This window comes from Balaenoptera physalus (assembly GCF_965194825.1).
Source record: "Balaenoptera physalus genome assembly, chromosome: X".
Classification (NCBI taxonomy): Eukaryota; Metazoa; Chordata; class Mammalia; order Artiodactyla; family Balaenopteridae; genus Balaenoptera; species Balaenoptera physalus.
This window is the reverse complement of record NC_138903.1, coordinates 130464999-130481697: the sequence shown is the minus strand read 5'-3', so window position 1 is coordinate 130481697 and position 16699 is coordinate 130464999. Positions and strand designations below refer to the sequence as shown.

General features: G+C 41.7%; 1 protein-coding gene across 15 annotated transcripts in view; it reads right to left on the bottom strand.

Moving 5' to 3' along the window:
- The window catches only part of MTMR1 (myotubularin related protein 1), a 67469-nt gene that overhangs the window by 38069 nt on the left and 12701 nt on the right, over positions 1–16699 (bottom strand). For 5 of the 15 annotated variants that reach the window (XR_014258610.1, XR_014258611.1, XM_082445765.1 and 2 more), the window contains exons 3-8: positions 11281–11304; positions 10617–10643; positions 8670–8720; positions 4809–4884; positions 2346–2440; positions 1846–1953 (exon numbers count right to left, since the gene is read on the bottom strand). Coding sequence is in view for 13 of the 15 variants with exons in the window: in XM_082445765.1 (XP_082301891.1) it covers positions 1846–1953; positions 2346–2440; positions 4809–4884; positions 8670–8720; positions 10617–10643; positions 11281–11304 (381 nt within the window). In the remaining 2 variants the exon portion in view is untranslated. The remainder of the gene's footprint in view (positions 1–1845; positions 1954–2345; positions 2441–4808; positions 4885–8669; positions 8721–10616; positions 10644–11280; positions 11305–16699) is intronic. The other 10 variants (XM_082445773.1, XM_082445763.1, XM_082445766.1 and 7 more) reach the window with 4 other exon arrangements.

The window sequence follows — 16699 nt, the reverse complement described above, 5'->3', positions numbered from 1 at the left end:
TGGGAGGGAGGGAGATGCAAGACGGAAGAGATATAGGGATATATGTATATGAATAACTGATTCACTTTGTTATAAAGCAGAAACTAACACACCATTGTAAAGCAATTATACTTCAATAAAGATGTTAAAATAAATAAATAAAAAATAAACAGGGTCTGGCTAAATGTTCTACAGTACCACTAATGGAATACTATGGAGCTGTTACAAACAAGAAGCAGCTCGTTATATACTGCTCTTAAGGAGACACAAGATACATGGTTAAGGGGGGAAAAAGGGGGCAGCACAGTGTATGTAATATACAACCATTCACATTTTCAAATACATACTTGTGTGCATAGGCCATCTGTGGAAACTGGTAACAGTGGGTGCCTGCAGGGAGCAGATCAGGGTGGCTGGGTGTTGGGTGGAGGGAAACTTACTTTTTACTACACACAGTTTTTGTACTTTTTGAATTGCATATCACCTGTTTAAGCACGGCCCTGGTAATTCTAGGCTGGAAAACATTTTAAAGCAGCTATTAGCAAAAACTCACCCCAGCCACAAAATATACCATAGGAAAACAGCCACAGGACATCTGCCTAAGTGACATAAGTTCCTGCTGTGCCCTCCCTCCAAGCTACTCTGGCTACACACGTGCCAGCTCACTGACTGAGCTGACTTGCTATTTAGGATTGCTCAGAGGGAAAGGCGTTACAAGCAAAGGAAACAGCATGTGTGAAGCCCCAGGAGTTTGTGTGGGGTGGGGATTGGGGGGTACAAGGCAAGTGTGAACAACTCTAGGAACCTGCATGGCAAGAACAAGGGGAGGGTGGCTGTAGAGGGAGCTGCCGAGGAAAGGAAGTCCGGCTCACACCGCGGGGTCTCTGTAAGTTTTTCCTGCAGCCCAAGGGTAATGGGCAGCTAGTGAAGAGCTCTGAGTAGGGAAATGACCTGTTCCAGAATTGCAGAATTGATCAAACCCCCCTCTGGTTTCAGTTCTGCAACGGCTTCGCACTGCTCTGCGTGCAGCACGCTGGACTGAGAATCGGGACAGCAGTGATTGGTCCTAGGGGAGGACTGCCGTGTGGCGCCCAAGGTGAGCCTAGTAAGCCAGCAGATTCCCGACCTGGCACGGTAAAGGGTTATTTGAAAAAGTGGATTCAACTGCAGTCTAGGGCCAACCAGAGGAACGTCTCCTCAGAGACTTGATCAAAGCAAACAGACTGGCGGGAATCTAATCCAAACCCCAAGTTGGGAAGGGACCTTGATGATGCTGTAGGCCGGATCTCTTGCCTGGTATTTTAGGTGGGTTTGTTAGTAAACTGTATTCCATGAGGCAAAGTCATTGGGAATAAAACATCAGTTAAGGAGTTTCTTAAATGACTAGTCCTCATCAAAGCTGTCACACAAATTTTACTTAACCCCTTGGAGGAAGGGGCGAAAACCAAAAATAAGCATGGCTCAGGTGCAAATTCCAACATAGCCAAGAAACTTAACTGTGTTTTTAATCACAGAATTTATGAATATTGTTGTCCCTTTAGGAAGTCTCTGACTGAAGACTAGTCTTATCACGACAAACTGGAAAAAATATTGATCTCTGCTTTCCACTTGATTTCTCTGAAATGTAGCAAATATCGTCACCGCCTAGGTTACAGGTCCATGTTAATTAGAACACTTCAATGGAAAAGAAGCGGTTTACTTCAACGGTTTATATAATGGTCTGAATTGGCTGATGAAAGGTTGAAGAGGTCTGGGTCCTGAAAACATCTGAGTCACTAATGTCCGAATTACTCTTACTGTCCAAAGGCTGTGAAGAAGTTCCAAGCTAGCCGCCTCCTCTAAGTTTCTCTCGTGTCTGGACCGTACCTTGCACATGATCTCTATGCCACAAGAGTTGTCTCCATGGCTCTGCGCTCCAATCTTCTCAACTCTGCTGATCACTCCCAGGGGGACATCAAGGACGAAATGCGGGTCCTGGGTTCACAAATTAACATGAATGCCAGTCAGTGTCGGCTAACAGAGCCTTCCCGTTTTAAGTCTTCTCTGGCTTAAGACACGTTTGCTTACTTCGCGTTTCCTCTTGGTCCTGGCTATGACACCGAAGTCTGATTTATAACCTGCTTTGTGAAGTAGACGTCGAGACTACAATTAAACAACCCCCTCACCCCCAGTGTAGGTGGAAGTGCTACTTTAACAGCCTTTTTTTTTTTTTTTTAAGATACAAAATCTGCTTGCAAATGCGCGCATCTTAAAACTGACCCTCTGTTTCTCTCAGGGTGATGGGATTTCAGGATACTATTGTCTTCTTTATTGTTTACTTTCTTCTGCAGTTTTTAAAAAAATAAAACACACTTTTAAATACTCACTCTCTCTACATTCTTGAAGTACATCTTAAAGTCTGTCACTGTCAGGGTGCCACTCACTGCTCCCACAAATGGGCAGATATACATGACATCTTTCACTGAAAGAAAAAACCCAAAATATCATCTACTGCCGTTGACTTGTGTCAATAAATCTTAACATGAGTTTCCAAATATATAAATTTGTGATTCCAGTTCTCTAGGAATTTAAGTTCTTTCATTACTTTAAATAAAGGCATAGATGGACAGTCTTCTAATAAAATTCCATTTTTTAAAACAAAATTTTGATTTGCTACTTGAGGTTTTAAGTAAAAGGCCTCATAATAAGTTACATTTTGTCATTTTTTTCCAAGTGGTTCACGTTTTCCCTGAGTGATAAATTAATCACATTCAAAAACATTAATTAAACTCTGAAGAACCTGGGCTACCATTTCATAAATCACTGCTAATGAAAACTAACTAAAGCTAAACACTGTCCCCTGATGCACCTCCAAAGAAACTGCTTTACAGATGACAAAAACCAAAACCACATCAATGAAGTGGGAAAAGACTGCTTCAAATTCTTCATCAGCTTCCATATCAGTTTTATTTTCTTAATGTTAATATCAATATCAATACCTTTCATATCAAAATCAACAACATATATGACTCCTATGAATGTTAAGAAGCTCACGCCTATCACAAAGATACCACGTCTTCCCAATCTTCCCAAAGTGCTGTTCCATTGAAATGGCAGGAATGGACACAGCTACAGATGAGTCCGAGGGGATGAATAATGGTACTAAAGATGTCATTCAGCCAAATTCTCAAAACACTTGCATAAACTTTTCTGTAACTCATTATATACCGAGCGGCTCCTATTGTTGGGGTTCTGGGTATACCTGGACAAGGTTCCTGCCCACCAGGTGACCCGTGAGAGATACTACACAGAAAATTACCATATAACCTGATAAATGCTATCAGAACCATGTGGACTCAATGTGATAAGGGCTCAGAAAAGGAATGACTTAACTCAGCAGGGAAGCGGGGGAGGGGAAGGGAGGAGAGATCAGTGAGTTGCCAGAGGTTAGTGTGGCTGGGTCAAAGGGTGCACGAGGATGATGGGACACGAGGCCAGAGAAGACTTGTTCATGAGTGTTCATAGCAGTTTTATTTGTAATAGCCAAACAGCAGAAACAACCCAAGCGTCCATCAATAGATGAATGGATAAGCACACCGTGGTGTACCCACACAGTGGAGTACTACGCAGCAATGAAAAGGCATGACTGCTGACCCATGGCACTCACAATATGGAAGACTATCACAATAATTATGCAGAACGGGATAAGCAGACAGAAGAACATACTCAATGATTCCATTTCTATAAAACTCCAGAAAATAACAACTAGCCTATAGTGCCTGGGGAAGGGGGAGAAGGCACGGGGGAGAGGGATATAAAGGGGCCTAAGGAAACTTCTGGGGGCTGGTGGATATGTTCATTATCTTGACTGTGATGATCTTTTCCCAGGTGTATAAATGTGTCAAAACTGTTCACGTTCACTTTGAATCTGTGCAGTCTGTTGTCCGCAGAAGAAGAGGCATGACATAATTAGCTCTGCATTGTAGTCAGATCGTTCCCAGAGCAGCACGGAGGCAGGGCTAGAAACGCTCCCAGAGGAGGAAAGCCCAGAGAGGCCAGGAGCACCAGGAGTGAATGAAGTTCCAGAAGCCAAAGAGAAAAACAGTTTCGAAATTCAGGTCGGGCTGAACAGAGTCCTGAGCCACAGACTAGGCTATCCAGCAGGAGTAGTTGTTTGGAGGTCCTGATAGAGCCCAGCTACTCAAACACAAGATGACCGTGCTCTGAGACCCGGCACGCGCCTTCGGGAGAGAGCCATGAGGGAAGAAGGCGACACTCGGCCTCGCAAAGCAGGCCGTCCGACCTAACCCCGGCGATCGTGAGGTGAAGAGGCCACAGCCGGCTGCCCGCCCCTCCAGCCCCGGCAGTCCGCCTCAGGCCGTCGCCCTTACAATCCAGGGTGGCGACACATGCCCTTTTCCTGCACTAAAATTGTACTTTCTGGACTCTTATAAGCCACTAAAATGTCTTTGCCAAGTTCTCAAAACTGTCATTAAAAGTATGATATGGATCGTCTGTCAATACGTTTTCCTTATAGTGAAGCCTTCCAACAAAGCAGCGAACTGACGTTACCGTGAGAGTCCCATCAGCCTTCAGTTCATGCGGAAAAGCTGGACCCCTCTTCTGTTGGTACTGCCACCTAAGACTTGCTCGGAGCTTAAACGGGTCCTCTACAGTCCCTTATCTCTTAAGGTCATGGTGACATTAATAAGAATGACTAGGTCTAGTCCATCTGTCCCCTAATTAAATTGGTCTGGCTGATCTCCAGCACATACATCATCTGTGCTTGCGAGTAAAGTGCCATTTCATTTTATGGATCTCTATAAGCAAAGTGTACTTGTTAAACTTACCAATGGCCTTGATTGATTCTCCTGGGAAAAGGGGTGCCTCTTCCATCTGTGCCAGCTTATTTCCATCCCTTAGAGCCTGGCAAGAAACCAAACAGGAGTAAATCTCACTTTCCAACTGCAGACCTGGGAAGAATGGTAGTGTTCTGCGCTCTTGCTACGAGGTTACAGAAGCGTGCAAAATGTATGCCCCCCCCCTCCCCGTACAAGACAGTTTCAAAGCTCAGCATCACAGGACGCCATGCTGCATAGTCTAGCAAATTGTTACACATATTTAAAGTTCACAGTTAGAAAGCATTAATACAGAAATGGCTTGACGTGACAGATAGATACTGTGATCATGACACAGACAGCTATTACAAGGTGCCTCCAGAATTTGGAAATAAGGTCAAAAAAGGTTACCTTCTGAGCGTGAAACTAATACAAATAAAATCAACATTAGATGCAGATGCTTAGTTAGCTGTAGAAATGGCCCAGCTATGAGACTGCGTGGGAAACCCCAAAGTCTAATTAACAAGAAACCAGGGAGGGGTCTCTTACTAAGGAAAGCCCTAGGCTTCTGTACTGCAGCCCAGCTACCTGCGTCTGCACAAAGCGTACAGTTGGGACGGGCAAGTGGTCCTGTCAGTGTGTATCCCATCCAGGCCACAAGAATGCGCCCCCATCTGGCAGACAAGAGTATTTCACCCACTCCTGTGGAGCAGGGTGTGTTCATCAGGCTTCTCCCAAGTCAGTTCACTCTGTGCTGTTTCCACGCTCACCAAGCAAATTGCTAATGAGGTATCAGGGTTCCTGCTACAATGCCACTAGGAAAAGGATGTCTTGGATGGCTGGAAAGACACATGCCCACATTTCTAAATGTCCAGATCTGCACTGTGGCCCAGTAGCTAGTCTCTTGCAAGCTTGGTTGGATAGTACCAGATAACTCAGGGTAGCTGAGAAAATGGTGTTCTTGAACTACAATGCTGGGGACCAGAGCCTGAACTCGGTGCCTGTTCCACGGTACTGCCACCCTGTGAGATGCTGCCAAGGAAACTGGTCACTTTCTCCTGGGCATCTCTGACATAACGTGTCACGAATAAGAATAAGGTGTTCAAAACCCCAGCAATTCCCAAGCTGTGTTTCATAGAGCATTAAATTCCCAAGAGATGTGAATAGGACTTTTTGGGAAAAGTTTGGGAAATGTTGGGTTAAAGGAAACAAGTTTAGCTAGGTTTTTTGGGGGGGGGGGTTTGGGTTTTTTTTTTTTGGTGAGGCAAGGCTTTAGCATGTTAATGCATGCTGAATCAGCCAGAGGGCGCTGGAGTAGGCTGCATTTCCCCTACCTAGTCATCAGGGGCTTTCTCCAAAAAATACCTGTTAACATCAGGAGGTCACTAGTGTTCAGCGGAAAACAGATTAGACAATACTAATTTTCAGCATAATTTTGTAAAGCAAAATATTAAAAATTGATATTTTATAATTCTAATCAAAATTATTGAAAATTCAAAATAATTATTTTTTACAGTTATAAGAATATTTCAATATATTTTATAAAGGGACTTAAAGGTCCATTTAAAAACACTATATATAGTAGGTTCATCCAATTTTATAAAATAAAGAAGGGAAAATGTCAAAATATAAAGAGCAAACTCAATGCTAAATGTTGGTCAAGGTATGTCCGTTCGGGGAGGGCACAAAACGACACAGTCCGCCCTCCTCCTCAAGATACACGGTTAAATACAGATTAGTGTTCATGGCACGGTTAAAATCATACAGTTTAGTGTTCATGGTTCCCCTAAGCAGTTTTATTCAGTTTAAATTTTTAGCCCAGATTGGTGGGGTTTTTTTCAATTTTTTTTTAAACATCTTTATTAGAGTATGATTGCTTTACAATGGTGTGTTAGTTTTCAGATTGGTTTTTAAGACACTTCTCAATCAACATTTTTAGGGACATAGAGAACTGTTAAAGGGGACACAGAGAAGTGTTTGTGGATTCATTTATACTCACACGTGATTTGGAAATACATCTGTGACACAATAAAGCATAAACCAATATTTATACTTTTAAATGTCCAGTTTTAGAAACACTAAAAAAATCACCACTCTTAATAGAAGCCTTTTTTTTGAAAGTCTGCTTTCTTTAATTTATTGCCTAAACTAGTGACTATTTTTATAATATAGTTACAAAGTCAGAAAGCTATTTTAATCAATATTCAAGTTTTAAATAACTTCAAATGTTACACTGTTAAAGCTTATTTTAATGGGTAAATATTATCATGTAGACTTAAATTCCTTAACTGATATTTAAAAATAAATGGGAATATGTTATTTTGAAATATATTTACTAAAGCAAGCTGTTCTAATCAACTGAATCTGGAAGAGGTGAGGGGAAGTCTGATTCACTTTAAGCTTTATAGCAAGTCATGTCAAACACTTTAAAGTCCTCAACCCGGGACTAACTAATAAAATGTTGTTGATGGGAGGCGCAGTGATTGGGACCATTTTGAGAAGGTACAAGGCTCTCAAGATAGAGGCTGGAGATCAAAGGTTTCTCTTCTCTTCTGATAATCATGTTAAATCTGGCTTGAAATACTTGTGCATTTATATGAAGCATGAACGTGTTGGTGAGACAGAGTGAGACAAACCTCTCACTACTAATAATTAAATCTGGGACATGCTTTTTTAAGTGATGAAAAAGCAACTATTAGAATAAAACAAATCAATTGATCCTACTGCTTCAGATATCCCCATAAAAGGTTCGCTGTGTACAGGAAAGACATTCAGCTTTAGCATAGGAATTTGAGAGGAGAATGGCTATTAAAGGCTCACTGTTTTGCGAGTACAGTAGATTCCCTCTATAAAGCTGGTGTTAGGAGATAGCACTCACACTTGTGCTATATTAAGCTTTAACTGCAACTTCCAAGTTGCACAGGACATGATTTGACCCTTGATTTATCCAACCCATGTACAGCATAATCAAAGAAGGAATGTCCTTATGGATAAAATGTGTCTCGTGAACACACCCAGCCCTCTTGGTGCTTTTGCTCAAGGTGTTGCCCAGTTGAGGAATTCTCTCTGATGATCTCATCCCAAGCTTGTGCCGGCGACCCGGAAGGAAGGTCCAGCTGAAGGCCCATCAACTTCCTGGCCTCTCCAGTACTCTCTCCTCCTCCTGAACCTAAGGCTGCTGGGTGGATAGTTTCTGTAACAGCCGCCTGCCGAAAGCAGTGCTTTTCAAACTGGCTCTTCAGGGTGCTCCCAGGGTCACCAAGGGAGGGTGGGCTGGGCAAAGGCACAACTGAGCACAGGGAATTTGCCATGCTTCCCTAGAGCAGCTCTTCTAGAGGTTTCATACATAAGCTCTGGGGAAAATTCTGCTGCTTTAAAAAACTCCTGAGAGTCCAGAGGTACTGAGTAAAGAGTAAGCACTCAAGAAACCTCGATGATTTTTTTTCTTCTATAAAATACATGGACTCATTCCACAAACACCTACAGCGTGCCAGGCGCTGTGCTGGGTACAGACCTTGCAAATTTGAATAAAGCAAAGTTTGCACCCTCGAGGAGCACGCTTAGCGTATGCATCTGTCCCCTCTAAGTCTTTGTGAAGGCACTTCAGAATCCTGTCATGACTGACGCTCATTAACCTCATCAGTAAATCTACCTGGGAAAACCAAGAAGCAGAGATGAACAAATTTCTGGTTGACAAAATGTTGGATAAACCAATTTTTGCAAATAATGTCATAATGGAATCTACCAAACTTGGACAGGAGAGTACTACTGTAGTGGAAAAAGCATTTGCTGATTGTCTAGAAATCTAGTATGAAATGGCTTCTAAATACACGATCTGTAACTACAAACAGATGAACACGTAGAACTTGCCACCTGATCAGCTTCAGCTTCAGAAGGGTAGCCCTTGTGTTCTTCCTGAATCTCCTGCACAGCACCAGGTGCATGGACAAGAAAAGGCAAAGAGGGGAAAGAGAAACACGTGCAAACAGACAGGTGAAAGACAGAAGTTCTTTTTTAAAGAGACAGTAAGCATGTAAAAGTCGACACACCTTTCATGGCTTTGCATATCCCAACATTTTCCCCCTTGGAGTTAAGGAAAGTACGTGTAGGCCATCTATAGCATCCTCAGCCTAAAATGGAGTATCTATTCTGTGTTTGTGTTGGGGTAGAAAAATGAAAAGCAAACAAACATCATGGGGTTTCAAAGAATGTACTGTCTTTTTAAAATCAAGCAATACTGCAGCATACAGCCAAGAAACAAAATAACAGACGCATAACATGCTCATAGAAAATAAAACATACCACAGAGGGCAAGGAACAAAATCAAGCCAAAATACAAAGGCAGTTCAAAGACATGTGTTTTAAAAAGGAACTATTATGCTGTCCAGGGGTCAACACCACTGGAATTAACAACATTTCCACACACATGTGCATGCGCATATCACATGCTGGGGTCATACATATGCAGATACACACATACACTCTGTTACTTACTGCTAATTAAATATTGTGATTTATGACTCAAAACCATACTAAATCTTTCTAATTACAGTATCAACGTGCTTCGAAGAAAAGCGTCACATATCTTTATCTAAATTTTTTCCAATCCCTTTACATGTATACTCTTCTTAATTTCTTTATGGAATCAGTTTTTTTTTTTTTTTTTTTTTTTTTTTTTTTTTTTAACAATTTCTTTTTTTTTTTTTTTTTTTTAAGAAATTCACGTTCTTTTATTTATTTATTTATTTATTTATGACTGTGTTGGGTCTTAGTTTCTGTGCGAGGGCTTTCTCTAGTTGTGGCAAGTGGGGACCACTCTTCATCGTGGTGCGCGGGCCTCTCACCATCGCGGCCTCTCTTGTTGCAGAGCACAGGCTCCAGACGCACAGGCTCAGTAATTGTGGCTCACGGGCCCAGTTGCTCCGTGGCATGTGGGATCTTCCCAGACCAGGGCTCGAACCCGTGTCCCCTGCATTGGCAGGCAGATTCTCAACCACTGCGCCACCAGGGAAGCCCCTGGAATCAGTTTTTGAAACTCTAAGAACTTGGACTTTTAGTTTAGCAGGTGGTATAATGAGCATGAATATTGAAGATGACAAGATTATAACACCTTTTAAAAGTTGTATCAAGTCTCTGAGGCTGAAAATATTAAAATTTAGCATCAATATATTTTTCCTTCAAGAAACTTTGGTTCTAATGACTACATTTCTTTAAGAGGCAATCAGTGAAGAAGTAGCAAAGCTTTAAAAGAATTTACTCTTTCCCACCTTTCATTTTTGTCAATACAATAAAATAGCTACTTAAAATATTTTTATACTTTATCATCAGATTGAATTTAGTACACAGTTGGTACTGCTACCCTTCAGAGCAGGACAATTTTTTAAATGCAGCCAGGTTTTTAAAATTTACATTCTTTTTTTAAATACAAAGAAAACGGAATCATTCTTTGATAAAAATTTTAAAAACAGAAGAATGAATGACTAAACAACAACAATAAAAAAAAAACCCACAGCATTTCAAAGTCCATGCAAGTGTAAAGCCAAACACTAATATTTAACAATGTGAATCAGTGAAAGAAAATGATTCCCATGAGCAAAAGAAAACATGATAAAAACAAAATTAAACAAAGAAAAACCAACTAGAATAACAAGAATTTGATTTAACCTGCTTATTTTTGTACTACTTCATTGGCTTCAATAAGATTAAAGCTTTAAAACTGAAGTCATGAAATGATTCTGTCAAAATCCACATTGTTGTCATTTAATGGAAATAGGTTAATTTTCAACATCTGATACTCAGGTTTAAATGCATGCACATTACCAATCTTTGTCTTGTTTTATGAATATTCTGAAATAAAGGGAAGGAAAATCATGAGGAAACTATAAACTATAATCTACGAGCTGTAACAGCTACCTCTATATTTTAAGAAATACTAAATGGGGCTGATTTTGCTAAATTTATCTTCAAGATTAGCACTTCTGCTTTTGGGATTCAGCATGCAGACAGGAAATCTTACTTGATCTTGTAATCAAGACTTGAAATCTTACTTAGATCTCCTACTCAGGAAGGAGGACAACTGACCACTTTGTTGTTGTTCTTGTTGTTGTTATTAAATACTTCAGCATGAATTACATGACGAACGAGGTTAAATTAAGAGGACTCTGTAGGCCTAGCCTTATAAACCCGGTGCCATGAATACCCATTTGGTCAGAATTCATGTAACACAACAGAAGTCAGTATTGCACAGTGGTAACAATTTTAGCATCCTGCCCTCACACACACTGGCTTTTTCCGCACATAGAAACGTTGTAACAAATAAAGCATTTCTAGTGAACACTGAAAGCTATGACACAGCAGAGCAAACTGATCTGAGTGACTCATAAAATCAGTGAGAAGGCAAAGAACGCTAAATAGACTAAGTGTTCGATAAAGCACAGAAACACACGAGGAGGAGGCCCATGGGCTGAAAGCCAAATATCCTTACCCTTGTATCAGGCCTCCTGAGAACCTGTCAGTTAGAACACAGAACATCATCAGCACGGACACGTCACTACTGACCTGTGAAAGATGCCATTAAGTTCGCCAGCCCATGCCCTAAGAAACATCATACGCCTCCAAATAAAACCGAGCAGATCGATCCTAACACATTTGCCCTCTAAGTTCCATTCGATATCCAATCAATCCTAACACATTTGTCCTATAATTTGCAGGCAAGTCTATGACTTGGAGAAACTTATTGCCCTTAGGCTAAGACAAACTACATTATTTTAAACACAAACCCCTTCTGTCAAGGGCTATTACAAGGCAGTGTGAACAGGCTGTGTGTGAAAAATTCATTTGTGTGTCTGTTTGGAATACTGAACGCATTTTCCGCATAGAAACAATGATATGAAAAGGCGGTTCTGCTCCCAAACCAGCCCACAGAAACAAAACAAAACCGAACCAAGAAACCACGAAAGCGCCCACAGCTGGCGCAGAGCACAGCTCAGCCACAGCGTTAATGGGATCATAAAGCCTAATTAAGCACAAATCTTAATCTGGTTTCTACAGGAATTCTATTTCCAATTCGCACTTGGGACTCCAGAATTAAACTCCCCGATGCGGCCGCCCCACAGGGAGAAGGTGCCCGTCCCTTACTCTAGCCCAGCCCCGCTGCATGGGGAAGGGGTGGCCTCAGCTGGGAAAGGGTAGCTGCTGGGGAGGGGAGGGCCGGGGAGGGCAGGCTCTGTGCAAGGAAAGCCAAGCTTTACTAAATCGGGACACTGATTTTAGAGAGGTTATTCCTGTGACTCCTACTTGAACGTGCAGCATGAGCGTTCGGGGAAACAGCCCAGAGAACGGATGGAACTTTTGAAAAGCGAATAGTGCTAACAGTCTGAGGAAGACATGAATCATCTGTTCCCCACTCTCGAGTCTGAAATCCGATCATTGTTACAGATGATAAACACTGGAGGTTCTATGGAAAACAGATCACTTTAAAAAAAAAATCACTGTAGGTTCTTATTAGCTTTATAGGTTTTACTCAGGAAAGATAAGACGATCACATGAATATGAGAATATAGAGGTCATCATTGTTACCATTAAAAGAAAATACTGTTTGAAGTAAAAAAGGTATCTGAATTAAGGGATGCTGTAGCTCAAAGGGAATTAAAGCCCAGAAGTTCCTAAATATAGACTACTTAGACTAAGAAGCTTAAACCTGGCTTTTTTTTTGAGGGGGTGGTGGTGATGAATATTTTTATCATCTTAATTGTGGTGCTTGTTTCACAAGTGGGCACCTATCAAAACTTACCAATCTGTATACTTTAAATATGTGAAGTTTATCATTTGTTAATTACAACAGGAAAGTTAGTACAAAATAAATAAAATGCATGCTTATGTTAATAAAAAACTCAAAATGGGACATACATAGTAATAAAAAGTCAAAATAGTCTCCCCTCCCAAGCTTCATTTGTCAGTGATAACCACGTTTAACGAGACTTTTTTTTAATTCTGAGGGTTGCCTCCATAACCATGAGTATGTTTACACCACTACTTCTTGATTTGTCAGCTTTAAACAGTACCTAGTGACCTAGCTAGATGAGAAATATGCTTTCTCAAACTACTCCCTCCCTCTTCCCAATCTCTGCTGATTGAAATTGTAATTTTTAGTTTTTTATCGTTGTCCTTCTGCAGCAGCTGCATCATTTTAAAAAAAGCTCATGAAATAATTTTTCGGTGGTAGACACTCTTCTAAGAACCTTGTATATACTAACTCATTTCGTTCTCAGAACAACCTTGTGAGATAAAAATTATTATTGGCCCCATTTTTTGATGAGAAAACCAAGGCACAGTTAAGTAATCTGGCCAAGTTCAAGGTTTCAGAGCAAGTACTTATAACCCAGATAGTCTACTACACCGCCTCAGCCTAGCGCCGCTGTTTAATTAACCCACATTAACTAAAGCCTTCAAATGTTCATCTGCTTTCTCTTAACTCCCTCAAGGGTGGATGAAGAAAGCAATATCACAACCTCTTCCCTCGCTTCTCCTTGCTCCCTCCAAACCTCTGCTCCAACAGGTTATTTTCACTTTTGTTCTGTAACTGCAATTAATTTTGTAATGCTTTGTCTGTAAAGTGATAGTAACAATTGACAACTAGAAAGCAGCATTCACAAGCAGCATAACTGGGCCTTAGATGTAGGAGATATACCACTGTCACCAAGCCTTTTGCTACTGGAAGGAGAAACTAAATCAAAAGGAAAGGGGCAGGATGATCATCTGCTTTGCCACCCACACAATTCTTCACCTGCTGTATGTAAGTCCTCCCTACTCTTGGTCGGAGGCCGGGAAGGTCAATGGAGGTCACCTGAGTTGATACCCATGTGTTTCTGCTTTATAGTTTTCATCTCTCCTGAAATAAGCCATTTCAGGCGCACAGAGAGGTTCATTTCCTTTTTCTTGAAGCTGATTCTGATCGAAGCCAGAGAGAGGTGGTTTGAAGTCAGGCGGCCTGGGGCCAGCTCTCACCGGCAGACTCTGGGCCTCCGTGTGCCTGCACTCGGCCTCAGTTTCTACACGTACAAAAGGAAACGAGTCTACGAATGGCTGTGAGGTCCTGACCAGCGCTCAAACCCTAGGAGTCATTTAAGCTTCATTGGAAGACTTCAGAAAACATCTCCCCAAGCTAAACTTGGTGGGGGGCAAATCGGCCTCCAAGTGCTGACGGCCCTCGAGAACTCAGCCAGCCACACAGGCTGTATCTTTCTTTATATTCTTTATTATACAATGAACTGGTAAACCTCAGTGTTTACCTGAGTTCTGTCAGTTTTCCTAGCAAATGATCGGACTCAAGGAGGGACTTGTGGGAACCCCCGATTTGTAGCCAAGCTAAGCAGAAGTTGTGGGTAACCTGGGTACCCACTACTTGAAACCGGCATCTGAAGTGAGAACTTCTGTGGGACTGAGCCCTTAACCTGTGGGGTCTGCACTAACTCTGGTTAGTATCAGAATCGAATTGAATTGTAGAACACTCAGCTGGTTTTGGAGAATTCGTCAGTGTGGGGAAAAACCCACACATCTGGTGTCACAAGTGTTCTAAGAGGGTGGGGATTCAAACCCAAGCTGACTGGTTTTAGTGCCCACGCTCTTAATCTCTATACAGCCCCACCTAAACCTGTTCCCTTCTGAGGAGGCTGACAAATGCCCTCAAGGCTTAATGCCCAGAATGCCCTGTACTGTATTTTTTGGAGTCTCTTTTCTATGAATTCCACACAGGCCAGCCCAGCCCCGCCCCTGCGCATGTTAGGTGCTCACATCACATTTATGGAAGTGGACTGGCGTTCAGCAATTACAATACACTCCTCTTGTAGTCATTTTTACATATATACATTTTCATAGAGTAATAGCATACAGTAAATGAGCACTGTATGCATTTCATACATATGCTGCCCTTTTCAATACATTAAACCTCTGTTGTAACACCCACTCTACAGATGAGGACGCTTGAGGCTCAGCAAGGTAAAGTAACTTGTTGGGCAGCTAGTCAGGTACAGGGCTGGACTCAAGGCAAAGTGCCCTGACTCCAAATTTTATGATCTTTTTGATAAACCATATGATTCTAAGTGAAATAAATACCAGTTGTTTTTTTTTTTTTATAAATGAGTTATCTTTGAGCTTACACCTCTAAGAGTCTTCTTTTCACAAAAAGATTGTAATAGTGGAGTAAAAACATCACTGTTCTCTGTTTTAGGCATAAAGTCTATAAAGTAATTCTGCTTTAGCAATCAGACCACTACAAAATGAGTTAAAGAGTTTGACCTGTTGGGTCAGGAGATCGCTCCGCTTGCTGCAGGAGCCTCAGTAGGCAGGAGTCTGCGCAGCTTATTCCTTACCACCGGCTGCAGCCAGAGGCCAAGGACAGGCCAATACAAATCTCAACCAGTCATCCAAATACAACCCTGGTCTTTGGGAAACAAGCCACACCTGAACCTGGCCTGACTCTTGTCAAAGCCTAGCCTGAAACAATCACTCTCCACTCTCTAAAGTCCTCCAGGAAATGTGCCCAATGAGCCGTTCAATGAAGCATGCTGGCCCCAACTGCCATGTACAAAAGGCATAAGCATACTTGCAGCTGAACTAGCACAGGATAACTGCTGATACCCTTTCCACTAACCAGATTCTAACATCTTTATTCGCATAACTATACGCTCCATTTAAGTAATACTTCTGATACATCATGAATTGTTAGAAATATTAATCAAAATTTATTCTACATGCAATATAGAGTCGTTGAGCAGTCTGTAAAAATCTTGACTTTTTAAAAATTAAATTTCTAATTTTGAGATAACTGTTGATTCACAAGCAGTTGTGAGAATAATAGAGATTCCATGTACAGTGTACCATGTCACCAAATTTCCCCGATGGTGGCATACTATAAAACTATAGAACAATACCAGAACAAGGACCCCGACACTGACACAGCCAAGATGCAGAACAATTTCCTCACCACCTAATGTTGCCCTTTTATAGCCACATCCAGTTCCCTCCCAGCCCCTCCCCTTCTTAGCCCCTGGCAACCACTAATCTGTTCTCTATTTCTCTAATTTTGTCATTTGAAGACTGTTACACAAATGAAATGATACAGTATGTGATCTCTTGGGAGTGGCATTTTCTACTCAGTGTAATTCCCTTAAGATTTAGCCAATTCTTTTCTCTGTCCTCTCTGTTCCACTGTTGAACCCATCCACTGAGGGTTTGGTGGTTTTGTTTGTTTTGTTTTTTGTTTCTTTATCATATTTTTCAGTTTTTAAATTTCCATTTGGTTCTTATCTCATATTTTCTTGCTGAAACTTTCCTGTTTCTTGTCTCTCACTTTCTACATCTTCATTGTTTCAAGCATATCTGTAATTGTTTACTGAAGCAGTTTTATGATGGCTTCTTTAAAATCTTTTTCACCTAATTCTAACATCTGTCATCTCGGTTTTGGCATCTACTGATTCTCTTTTCTCATTCAGTTTGAGATCTTTCTGGCTCTTGGTATGATGAACGATTTTCAGTGGAAATCTGGCCATTCTGGATACTAGAAGAGTGCGGGTCTCATGTAACCCTTCTGTTGCAGCTGCTTTCTCTGCCGCTGCTGTAGGAGCAGAGGGGCGGTGAGCACTGCCTCCTTACAGCCAGGTGTGGGTACAAGTCCTGGTTTCCCTCTCGGCCAACGCTGCCATCAAAGGACAGGGGCCTCCTAGTTACTTCTGGGTGGGGGTGAGCGCTCTAGCTCCCAGTTAGGCTTCCGCCCGTACCTGCCCAGCTGGGAGTGGCAGGAGCACTCATGACTGACGCCACTGTAACCACAGTGGAGGTGTGGCCTCCTTGCCAGTGGGCGGTAGTGAAAGTCCTGACTCTCCACCAGGCCTCCGACACCACAG